At 40.6% G+C, this 12,486-nt stretch overlaps 1 protein-coding gene across 4 annotated transcripts in view; it reads right to left on the bottom strand.

Moving 5' to 3' along the window:
- The window catches only part of gabra3 (gamma-aminobutyric acid type A receptor subunit alpha3), a 203,493-nt gene that overhangs the window by 72,522 nt on the left and 118,485 nt on the right, over positions 1-12,486 (bottom strand). For all 4 annotated transcript variants that reach the window (XM_070555743.1, XM_070555744.1, XM_070555741.1 and 1 more), the window contains exon 4: positions 7,736-7,803. In XM_070555743.1, coding sequence (XP_070411844.1) covers positions 7,736-7,803 — 68 coding nt within the window. The remainder of the gene's footprint in view (positions 1-7,735; positions 7,804-12,486) is intronic.

The following is a 12,486-nucleotide window of genomic DNA, read 5'->3' as shown; positions in this document are numbered from 1 at the left end:
AGAGTGAATACACCTTTGACATTGGGTTTGTGAGAAACTGATATATTTTCTCAGGTTTTTTCAGATCTGTTCTCTCATCTTTCTTGGTTCTTACAGTTTTTTTTTTCATTTTCAGCTCTCTTTCCAATTTCGTTTTCTTTGAAGATGAATTTGGTTAAATCAAATTCTGCAGCAAGGTGTGCAGGGGCTTTTGATGCACTGGTAGGTTTAGCTTCAGGCTTCTGTGCAGGACCAGAGGGAGGTTTGGGCAGCTTTGTTTGAACAAAAGAGGAGACCTTGGGCTGCACTGTAGGCATGCTGGTGGAGGAGAGTGTTACTTTAGGCTTACCAAATTGAGCCTTGAGCATCTTAGAGGAAGATGATGTTCCTGTCTTTTTCTTGCCAGCCTACATCTCTTTCTCAAAGAAAAAAGTGAGATTTTCCCACTGTCGCAGTAGGCGGTTCACACACTGCCCCAGAGACAGCCATCTTGTGGAAGACATTTTGAGAATCATCCTCACATCTGCATTATGTTTATGTTTATTCATTTAGCAGACGCTTTTATCCAAAGCGACTTAAAATTTATAACCTATAGGGCATGTTGTGATCTGTGGGGGAAACTGGAGTACCCGGAGGAAACCCACGCATGCATGGGGAGAACAGGCAACTCAACGCAGAAAGGCTGCAGCCGAGTTTCGAACCTGCAACCTTCGTGCTGCGAGGCAACAGTGCGAACCACTGTGCCACCATGCACTATGCATTACACATAATCTGTATGTCATGCAGGCTTGACTTCCTCTTGCTGCTTTTGTCCAGATAATAAATAATAACAAGGAAGTCTTCAATGTTCACACTAAGCTGTCTGGATGCCCTCTCGGCAGCAATGTGTATCAAGTGTCAGGCACATCCAACTAGGTAGATGTGTGGATTCTGAGACCATAAAAGCTGCTACACCTTTCCCCAAGCCTTGCATGACTGCAGCGTTGCCAGCTGCAAAGCGGACACAGTTTGACCACGGTATGCCTCTCTCTTCTTTAGCTCACCGTCAAGCATTTCAAATATTGCTCTTCCAGTAGACTCCCTAGATTCACAAATCTTGAGCAACATCACAGTGACCCTCCCAAGGTTAGGATCAAAACTCCTCACCACAATGGGGTACATTTTTATGTCCTCCATATCTGTGCTCCCATCTGTAGCAAGACTGTACGGGGACTGCTTCATTATTTCTGTGATGTTGTCAGTATCACTCCTAGCCAAAGTGTTTACAATGTTTGCTCTTTGTTCTGGCACAGCTGTGTTGTTTGGCTATTTCACTGTCTGGAAACATCATCTTGAATGGAGGTTCTGCATGGTCTGCAGCACACAATGGCAAGTTATGTACTATAAATATGGTGAACATAGTTTCTGCCCGAACTGGTCTCAAATCACTCGCTTGATGAAAAAATGACAGCATCTGTACTGGCCACAATCTTTAAATGTTTTTTGCCCTCCACATGGCGTCGACAGTCTGCAACACACACACACACACACACACACACACACACACACACACACACACACACACACACACACACACACACACACACACACACACACACACACACACACACACACACACACACACACACACACACACACACACACACACACACACACACACACACACAGTTTCCTTTACCAGAACAGCAGTGAGTGGCGAACCGGAGGGAGAGAGGAGCAGCGGGCAGGACGAAGCAGGGAGGAGGAGGGCGGAGGTGTAACGCTATAGGTTAGGCGGGATAGTTTTTCTCTGCTTTTTTACAATGATTGGATTAAAACTTCTTCACCACGCCGCTGAGTCGTGTTGTCAGACATGAGTACCACATGTGCATATTTGCCACAGAACTCAAGTCACGTATCTGCAGCTTTTTGCGTAGTTTAGAGGGGTGAGCCATACCCGCGTAAATAGATGCCAAATTGCATACTAGCTATGCAAAATGCGTACAGGTTGGCAGGTCTGTGTATATATACATACATATATATATATATATATATATATATATATATATATATATATATATATTGGCCTTAATCAACATATCAGCCATCGGCAACAAAATTCTTTAAAAAAAACACATCGGCCGGCCTCTAGCATGGACTCATGGGACTCATCTTGGATGGGGATGAGTCTGCCTACAGAATGGAGGTCGAACGGTTGGTGTCCTGGTGGAGCCACAACAACCTGGTGCTAAATGTCCAGAAGACAGCGGAGGTTGTTGTGGACTCTAGGAAGCACACAGACCCACTTCCCCCATAACACTGTCTGCTACTCCCATCACGATGGTGGACTCATGTCGTTTCCTGAGCACCACCCTCACCCAGGACCTCAAGTGGGAGCCCACCATCACCTCAATCATAAAAAAGGTCCAGAAGGATGTTCTTCCTGAGGCAGCTGAAGAAATTCAATCTATCAGCATAGTCAATGAGACAGTTGTACACCGCTAACATCAATACCATCCTCCCCTTCTCAGCTGGAGCTACCATCAGGGATAGGAAGAGACTGCAACATGTTGTGTGCTCTGCTGAAAAGGTCACTGGCTTCAAACGCCCCTCCATACAGGACCTGTACACCTCCAGGACATTGAGGCATGCATGCAGGATCACAGCTGACCCGTCTCACCCTGGACACAGTCTCTTCAATTCGCTCCCATCTGGCAGGAGGTTCAGATCCATTTGGACCCGAACCTCTCACCACAAATACAGATTCTTTCCTTCTGCAGTTGGTCTCACGAATGTCAATCGTAGAAGTGCCCACTCCAGCTGCTTTGCTCCAGTCACATGACCCTGTGTTGAGTTTGTATCTGAACTGATCCGCTCTGACCAGTACCTACACTGACTTGTATATAATAGCCACGTAATTATTGCCTCCTTATGTCCTTATTATTTCATTGTTTGTTTCTTAATTCTAATTTTTGCTCATCATTTATTTCTCCTTGCACCAAGCCCCACAGCAATTCCCTAATGTTGTGATTTCTCACATATATGGCAATAAAACCCTTCTGATTCTGAGTGACGTTCCATGGCAGGAGTGTCAAACCCAAACGCCCACGTGGCCAAAACGATCGGTCCGAGTCAACATCAAACTCCAATCAGTTTTTTGCAGGATGACTTAAATGTCTTGTGTTTTTTCCTTATTTCTTGAGTCAAAATGTTCAAATACCAACATTTTTCAAAATTAAAATTCTTTTTGTTGTTTCAATTTTTTAACATTGGCTTGCACATATGTTGCATGTTCTGGTGTATTCTGAGTTTTAGGTTCAGTATATACCCAAAGCTGGGCTATAACACATATATTATAAAGCTGGACTTGGGAAAGTAGGAATAATTTACATCCTCAATGTAATTTACCTTAGATTATGTAGTGTCTCATGTCAACAAGCTCTTTCATGATGGAGTCATTGAAATAAACCTAATCTTTTTTATGTATAGATTTTTTAAATGTCTTTTCTGTTCTGCTTTAATGTCTGAGTAGCTGCCCCGATTTATCTGCTAACCTCGGGTGAATTGTCCTAAAAACAACTTTTCTTTGGTGAGAATGTTAAAGAGGCAACATAAAACAAAAAAAACCCAATTCCACATCTGAAATACCTTAAGGAGCAGCTGTTTCTTCTCTTTCAACTGACCCAATAACTGGGACTTGCTCTTATTTCCCAGAAACCAGACTATCCCACTCTACATTTATTCAGCTTGGTAGCCTGGAAGCTCCTGATCTAAAAAGCACGACCTGACCTTGATCTAATGTAGATATGCTTTTATCTGCTCTGAGTAGCACAACTTGCCCTTCAGCTTTATGAGTGTTTAAACCAGTAATAACTCGCAACAGTCATCTTTTCTTTTCTAAATGATAAAAACAAAAGCAGAAAACCTCTCAAACACAACCTCAGAAAGTGTTTAAGACAAAGAATTCAATTTCAGCATTTTAAACATTTTACTATTTAGGTCCACAGTCAAAACCTCCCTTTTTTTTATGTACTACAGCCTACTACCCACTTTTGCTCACTGTAGTGTGTAATCATTGGCCTTGTCTTGTCAAAAGGACCCAGGAGCTCAGAGTTTGATGTGTGGTGAGCTTACACCCATCCAGTCTGGTGCAATAGCATCACATTTAATCTCTCAGGATGGTTGGCTTTTGGAGATTCTGCAGGTAGAATTACTGGAGAGTGTGAGTTAAAGTGAAGTTCTGATTTGGACACGGATTTATGTTATGAGGAAAGAAATGCACACTCGCCAAATCAATGTGTGCAGCAGTGGCGGCTCGTATATGGGGGCGCTAGTGCGCCATCCCACCAGTCTCACTAGAAGAGGAAGAAGAAGGTAGGAATCACAAAATACATTAAAACACAAAAAATAAACTAAACAATTTATACAGTCTATAGGCGCTGTGCATAACCTGCATTTAAGCATAGTTTAAAAATGTTCTCTCACACTTTAGACATGATCCAATCATCTTGTTTTGCATTTCCTGTTCCTTTTTGGGCGCAGCAATCTTTACCGTAGATCTACGCTACAACTGGCGCATGCGCGCTGGATACCCCTCCAACATAAAGAATAGGAGAGCTTTTGGGCGCAGAGATTTGCGACTGAAACATTTGCAGAGTCTCAGCTCAGGATGCAAACCATTCATTTTAATTATTATTTTTTAATTTATGTTTCATTCTTTAGCTCACCATTTTTTTATTGTAGAGCAGCTGACTACACCTTGTGGAGTTATTTTAATATGGAGAATCGATAAATGATGGAATGTAATGTCAAAGACAAACACTCTCCAAAACAGCCACTAAACAGTCAGGAATCAGCTCAGTGTGACGTTGGGAGAGAGCATGGACGTAATTTGGGGGGGGGGGGGGGGGACATGTCCCCCCCACTTTTTCCAAAGTCAAGTTTTGACCCCTGCACTTTTTACCATCCAAAAACAATATTACTTTATATTGCATTGACACTGGTTGAGCTCTAGGACCAAGCAGAAAACAACCGTTTGTGTTGAAGCCTGTTTCCTATTAGAACATACTGTAAAGATACCCCCCACCCCCGTGTCCCCCTCACTTCTAAAGTGAAAATTACGTCCATGGGAGAGAGGATTACGTGAACAACGTATTTTTGTTTTACTATAACACGGGTTATTATGACCATAAACTAGCAAAGGTAAGACTGAATCTACACTTTTGACTTAATGAAATTAGTTTTATTTTGCTTTTCGTTTAGCAGCTTATTATCAATGGGTATGGGTGAGGTAGAAAACATAGATTCTATCCTTTAAATGAGCCTATTCCCATTCAGTACGTGTGCAGTTTGAACATATTGGTGAATTTTTAGTATGTTTTTTGAACAGCTTTGTTGCTGGAAGTGCTCGTGGACCTGGTACCGGGTAAAATTTGTATGTTGCATAAGAATGGTAATTTGGCATCCCCTAGTGGTGATATGTGGTTGGAGCATCTGACAACTGACTTGCAAAAATGCGTCCCACCAAACAAAAAATTCACCAGCCGCAATGTGTGCAGAAGTAAAAAAAAACCTTGTGTATGTGTGTATTATTTTTACAAATGCACGCGCACACACGCACGCACGCACGCACGCACACACACACACACACACACGCACGCACGCACGCACGCACGCACGCACGCACGCACGCACGCACGCACGCACGCACACACACACACACACACACACACACACACACACACACACACACACACACACACACACACACACACACACACACACACACACACACACACACACACACACACACACACACACACACACACACACACACACATCAAAAAATTACACCCAAGCAACAGAGATTGGTTGCAAAATGACTGTGTGTGTGTTTGTGTGTATATGCACATTATGTGTTTTGCCTGTGACAGTGGACAGAATACACCTGCACTGTCCTCGCTATCTGTTAACTGCCCAGAACATTACCACTAGAGGAATTCGGTGCATGCCCCAAGCTGTTTTCTGTTGATTCATGTTCCTGCCAAGTGGAGGATGTGAAAAGAATAAGTCTAGATCTAAAAACTGAGCTCTGAAAGACCCCAAAGGTGATGTGTCCTGAAAAAGATAAAGCACTGACTATTATAATAACGCAAGTGAGCCAACACTCTCAGAGATGGCTGAGATTATTGTGTTTCTACAAAGGCAAGACTGGCTTACCAGAATTTCACTCCAAAATGGTGACAAAGACACAATTTTTCTTGAAATAAAATACATTGAATTAGCCCTTCTTATGACATCTACATTTTCAAGATTTCTCCTGAATCTGTTTCTAGAGAATGCTAAGAACACAGAATCAACTGTCAAGCACGGTGGTGGTTGCATCATGCTGTTGGACAAAGTGGATGGAGTGATACTGAAGGAGGGCTCTGTTCAAGGCTTTCTATTTCACATGAAACAATCAGCCAGGTGGTTCAAATTTAAACCAATTCAGGTGTGTGAACAGAAAAATGACCCCAAACACTCAACAGAATTTGTTTCTAATTGGATTAAACAAAATAACATCAAGCTTCTTCTCAAAGTCCCAACTTCATCCCTGATGAAAATTTGTAGACTGATTTAAAAATGAATTGGTGCAGAAAACAAACCTATTTGATATATTCTACCAATTCTGCCAAAAGAGTTAAAGAGAGCACCCTGAACCCAAATAAAAGTGGGGGTGAAGGTTTGGCTTTTGTGGAAAAGGGATAGCCCACAATAAGCTAAAACATTTTAACCTACTTATTTTTTTTTTATCTATGAAATTGTATGTTGTGTGATCTCATCACCCAGGTAAAAAAATCAGTCTAAATTCAAAATTATTCTCACATTCATGCTCATGATGACTGAGACTGAAAGAGAGGCCAGATCTGTGCCATCTGTTGTTTAACTCCATCCCATTAGTCCCATTAGTCATCACACACTGGTGAAATTCATCTTCACATTTGACCCATCCGCGTAGGGAGCGGTGAGCTGCAGCAGTGGCTGCGCTTGGGAAGCATTTGGTGGTTTAACCCAAGTTAGAGTCATACTCCTAGACATTTCTAACCATTGGTGTATTTTCCTAACACTACTATTCAACCAAAGATGGTCCCAGGAGGTTTCTAAGGGTCCTACAACAGGTATACAAGCCACTTCAGACAATCAAGCATTGAGCCATTTGGACGCAGTTGTCCAGTGAGACCAAAACGTGCTCATCTTGCTATATGATACAAGCTGTCAAGTCAACTTCATGCTGATCTAAAGAAAAATAAACAGAGCCCAAGGTGGTTAATTAGAGCTGCATGATTAAATATGCCAAATGTTGAACGAGGTCCCATGACAAAGTCCAGCATCGTCTGTATAACAGAGGTCATTCAAGGGCTCAGAAAGTTCCTGCAGTAACAGAGCGGACTTTGACTCAGAGCATCTCAGTGCGTTATGCTTTAGGTGATGTAAGACCGTGTCATAAAGAGTCATCATTCCTGCTAATAAAGACTGCTCTGTGGTTGGATTGTCCCTGCAGTTACTGTTTTTGCTGCACAGTGACATAAACAGGGTTAACCGCCATGGACATCAGCTATTTCCTAATCTGCCTCTGCTTCAGTTGTCCAACCAACATATTAAAAATTCAGCACATAAAATGATCAAAACTAAAGATGTAAACAATCGCAACTGTAATAATAATAATAATAATAATAATATGTAATGTAATCATAACTTTAATATATATTCTCTGCAGCACTTAAGAAATACTCACCATGTCTGTGTCAGACACTGGACCAAAACTTGTCACATAGATGTTGGTCCTCACTTCTGTCACAGTTTCTGAGGAAAGAGACAAACATCACTTTATGATCTGAGTACAGCTTTAATACCACAAGGTTTACTGCTGCTTTGTCTTTTATTTAAAGTTTGGTTGCCATGATCAAAAACTCCTTACAGTGAAAAATCTATTTTGAGGCAAATGAAGCATTTCAATTCTCAGCTTTTGGATACTTAAAGCACATATTGACCTAACTTGTCAATATTTGTACAAGTGTTTTGATAATGTGTCATGGATTTCATCAATATGTTTATCAATAAACCCATTTCCTGGAGTCGAAGAGAAAAGGGACAAGAAGCAATGAGGCAGACATACAACCAAATCATGATTTTGTGGCAAGTGTGCAGGGCAAATGCCCTGAACAGCTGGTCACAGAGTTTATTCAAGCAAAGAGATAAGAGAGGAATGGGAGTGGATCATGTGTGAGAGAGAGTGAATGTGTGTGTGTGTGGGAGGACAAGAGTGTGTGTGTGTGTGTGTGTGTGTGTGTGTGTGTGTGTGTGTGAATGCTTTCAGAACAGTCAGTTAATAGATCTGTTAATAGGACTAAAGTAATGAAATATAAAATTTCCATAACATAATGGTTCTAGAAATGTTTTGTTTGATTTGGATTTTATTAAGTTCTTTTCTGTATCAGTAATTTAGTTGTGTATTGTACCTTACTTGATTTATTTTTTCTGCCTCCCCATCCCACATGTTCTTTATCACATACCTGCACAGCTGGATTCCATTCATCATCATCATCATCATCACCATTTTATTTACAGAGCACATATAAAATTCAGCACGAGACCTGACTTAAGTGCTTCACCGGCAAATAGAGAAAAGTAACAAGCATAAAATCAAAATAAAGCAATAAAAACTCAGATAAAACATTAAAACAAAAGCAAAAAAGCAAATCACAAACTAAAAGTCAATCCAGAAGCTTAAATTGTACCCGGAACACAACCAGAAGCCAATGTAGATGTGTCAGGACTGGAGTAGTGTGGCTACGTCAGTTTGTTTTCGTCAGAAACCTAGAAACTGCATTCAGGGTGACCTGTTGATGATTTAGAGCTGAGCTTGGAACTCCAATTAGGAGTGCATTTGCATTGTCTAAACAAGAGGTTATAAAAGCGTGTAAAACGGATTCCAAATGCTGTCGCTTTAAGATTTCATTAACCTATGATCCACCTCCATATATGGTGTGTGCTTTTGGATTTTTGATGGTCAGTCCCAACTTTTAACATCTGCCCGGTGGGGTTTTCTGAACAAGTCCAACCAGTAGGAGGCCTAAAGGAAGACCCAGGACATGCTGGACGGACTATAGGGAGCCTAAGTCTCCTCCCGTTCCAGTCGGCTCACGAGTCCACGGAAGAACAAAAAAAAAAAAAAAAAGAATGAAAGTCAACGGGGCTAAAAGAGCTATTTTCTAATCCGCTTTGCCTTACGCCCCTGGATCACACATGTGTACTTATTGTACTTGCACATTAAATGAAAAGTGACATTTATCAGCTTGTAAAAGTTCGTAATTAGCATGACCACAAATCAGACGTTAGTACATCGCATATATGACATCACCACAGAATCTCCTCTCCACTAGCGTAGCTGCTACTTACCTCATGGCCAGATTTATGGTGGTTCTTTCCTCCTGAAGGAAAGATTTGAAGTTTGCTGAACTTACAGCCATTTCTCCTCTGTTTTTCTCCGTGTCTGGTTCGATGACATCACTTTAGTGATGCGCATTTAGAGTCCTGGACATATTTTCACAAAAAACCTAAAATAGCGTTTCTCCCAGTCTGAAAATTAGCCCGTTCTTGGTATCAAAAAGCGTCTTTAAAAATCACGGACATCATTAGCGAAATCCATGGTGAAATCCATTAGCCCCATTGACTTGCATTCATTTTTTCTCGCTGACAGCTTTTTCGCTGTCCCTCATTCTAGGTGTCGTACTCACGGGGACCGGGCTTTCTCAGTCCTAGCATTGTCACTCTGGAACCAGTTGCCACTCTCAGTTAGGCTGTCCCCATCTCTGCCAGTCTTTAAGAGTCGCCTAAAAACACACCTCCTCCGCTTGGCGTTTCCTGAACATGTTTGATTTTGGCTCTCTTTAATATTGAATTTATTTCACAGTTTTCATTGGTTCACTCTATCCATTGTTTTACACGTTTGTCCTGTACCAGAATGTTTCAACTTTTTTGGTAATTTGTATTTTGTAATTTGAATTGCTTTTATTTTTGATTTATTCAATATATTTACCTTCTACTGTACCATGTTCAGTGCCTTGGGCTTCCTGACAGGGTTGCAGAAGGCGCTTTATAAATAAAGCTTTGACTGATTGATTGATTTTCATTCTTCTGGGAACCCATGGTCCAGAAGTAGAAGTAGCAGGCTCCCTATGTTTGTCAGCTGGTCTGGGAAGGCCTTAGGATTGCTCCAGAGGAGCTGGCCCAAGTGGCAGGAGAGAGGGAATGTGTATAGTCTATATTTAGGATGTAGTGAACCTTTAAATCATTTTAGCTCAGATTTATTTTTGTCACCAAAAAACAAACAAACATATTTTTTAATTGATCAGAGTTTAATTTAATTTTTAAGACTTGCATGGCAAATCAAATGACTGTAGAAATAAGTGATAAACTACATTGCTATATTATAAGGACACACATGAGGAATGTGCCTTATATAACACTGTTTTTATACATAGCCTTATGCTACAGACTCCATGTTTAAGAACCACCTCTGAGTTAGCCTTAGAGTTTCCCCCATGGCCGCAATTTAGCTGCTAAATGTTGCCATAGATGACTTTGCAGATGTTTTCCAGGGGTTGACTTAAACCACTGTTTGACTAGAGACGGTTTTGCCCACCAAAGCAGAAAAACTGCTCCAGGCAAAGCCCAAATCTGTATCTTTGGAAAGAAAACATTCCTTTTGACCAATTTAATGCTATTTAGCATGCCCCAGAAACATTTAGAAGCACCGGAGGGACCAACTGGTGAATCAGCAACAAAACATAACAGATCAACATGCAGCATATGCATTTTTTAATTCAAACAATAGGCCTAGTTAGCAGCGTTTACGTACCTGCATAGTATCTATTCATAATGAGGTTTTCGGTTCCGTTTCAGGGTTAATATCCTATAATCATCATTGCATGTGCCAATGCACATAATGCCATCGTGCAAGTTCCATAATAAGCTTTGTTCTGTCACATAAATAATATGTTACAGTAAAAAACGTCTAATTGATCGTTATGTCGAGTCAGTCAAGACTTTTCAAGTTTGATATTAATTGCACGATACAGAAGGACTGTTCCAGAGCATTTATCAAATGGTTTTAATGCAGCATTAAGTAGGGCATGAGATGAAAGTCATGACAGATCAAAACTTGCCCTCGTCAGTGTGGGCTGAATCAGCTCCTTTGGGGCAAATGTGCAGAGCAGGCTCTTGGGCCACAGGCGAGACAAATTGCTGCTCCCAGTGGAGCTGCAACAACTAAAGATAGATGAGACCTTTCTCCAGAAGTGAATGGATCTTCAGCTCTAACCGTGTCCCAGATCTCAGTGACCACCCACAGGTAAGTCTCTAATCCTTTGGTAAAGGGCCCCACTGAGAGATGAGATCTACTTCCACATTAATCATTCCTGCGACACAAATGTCTCCCTCAAATATGCGATTATCACAACACGGAGTCAGCAGTTTGCATGGCAGGTTTTAGGCGTGGAAACAGAACAGGTCGCCCTGTTTTTGTTTACAGCTAAACACCAGGGCGTGGAGCGGAGCTGCTGCTGCAGATGCAGCTGAAAGTAAAATATGAGATTACTCTTCCCACTTCTGTCCAGAATTGTGTCTTATCGTCTGTCCTCCACATTTTACTGGACAAAAGCTAATCCATGGCATTAGGCTTCTTCATTTTTAAGAAATGTCATGTGCATTTTTAATTTATATTCATTTAATATATTCAAAAAATGTCCCAAATTGAGTGTACTAAATAATTATGAAATTTTAATTTAATCAATGATCATGATCGCACTGGAATTTAGACAAGGGAAAAGGTTTAAAATGAATCTGTATGTGTGTCTGACAAATGGTAATTATATATAAATTGATTATTTCTATTGGAAAAGGGGGCAGAAATTATAAGATGTTTTCCTTCATTCTGCTCCTTTTTGTTCAAATTTGATTTTTTGTTATGTATTTCTTATTGTTTATATGTTTTATTTGTTTTTATTTTGAATGAAATAAATGAAGAAAAAAATATTTTTAGCCACTTACTCATTACAATTATTTAATAGCTCACAATGACAGTGATGAGTAGCTGCTTTTGGGTTAAAAACAGCAGCTCATAACAGTTCAAAACTTAAAATGTAGACATCTGGGTAGATTTATACAACCTTAGTTTATTAAACTTAAAATAGATTCTTACCATTTGCCTTACAGGACATATGGAGTACTGTAACTATGCTACAGTGAGGCAAAACAGTATTTGGCAGCCACTGATGAAAAAGATAAGAGAGGTCTGTGATTTTCATCAGAGGTACAGTTCAACTGTGACAAAAAAATAAAAATAATAATTAAATAAAAAAATACATTTTATGATTTCTAAAGGTCAACTTTGCTCATATTTTTAACACATTTGCAGCAGTCTCTAGTTGTACCCTGGGGAAAAAATAGCTCCGGTGCACCTGCTTGTGGACGAAGAAGTCAGTC

This window comes from Nothobranchius furzeri, chromosome 10 (genome assembly GCF_043380555.1).
Source record: "Nothobranchius furzeri strain GRZ-AD chromosome 10, NfurGRZ-RIMD1, whole genome shotgun sequence".
NCBI classification, from domain to species: Eukaryota; Metazoa; Chordata; class Actinopteri; order Cyprinodontiformes; family Nothobranchiidae; genus Nothobranchius; species Nothobranchius furzeri.
Note: the sequence above shows the minus strand (reverse complement) of the source record. Positions and strands in the feature narration are given on the sequence as shown.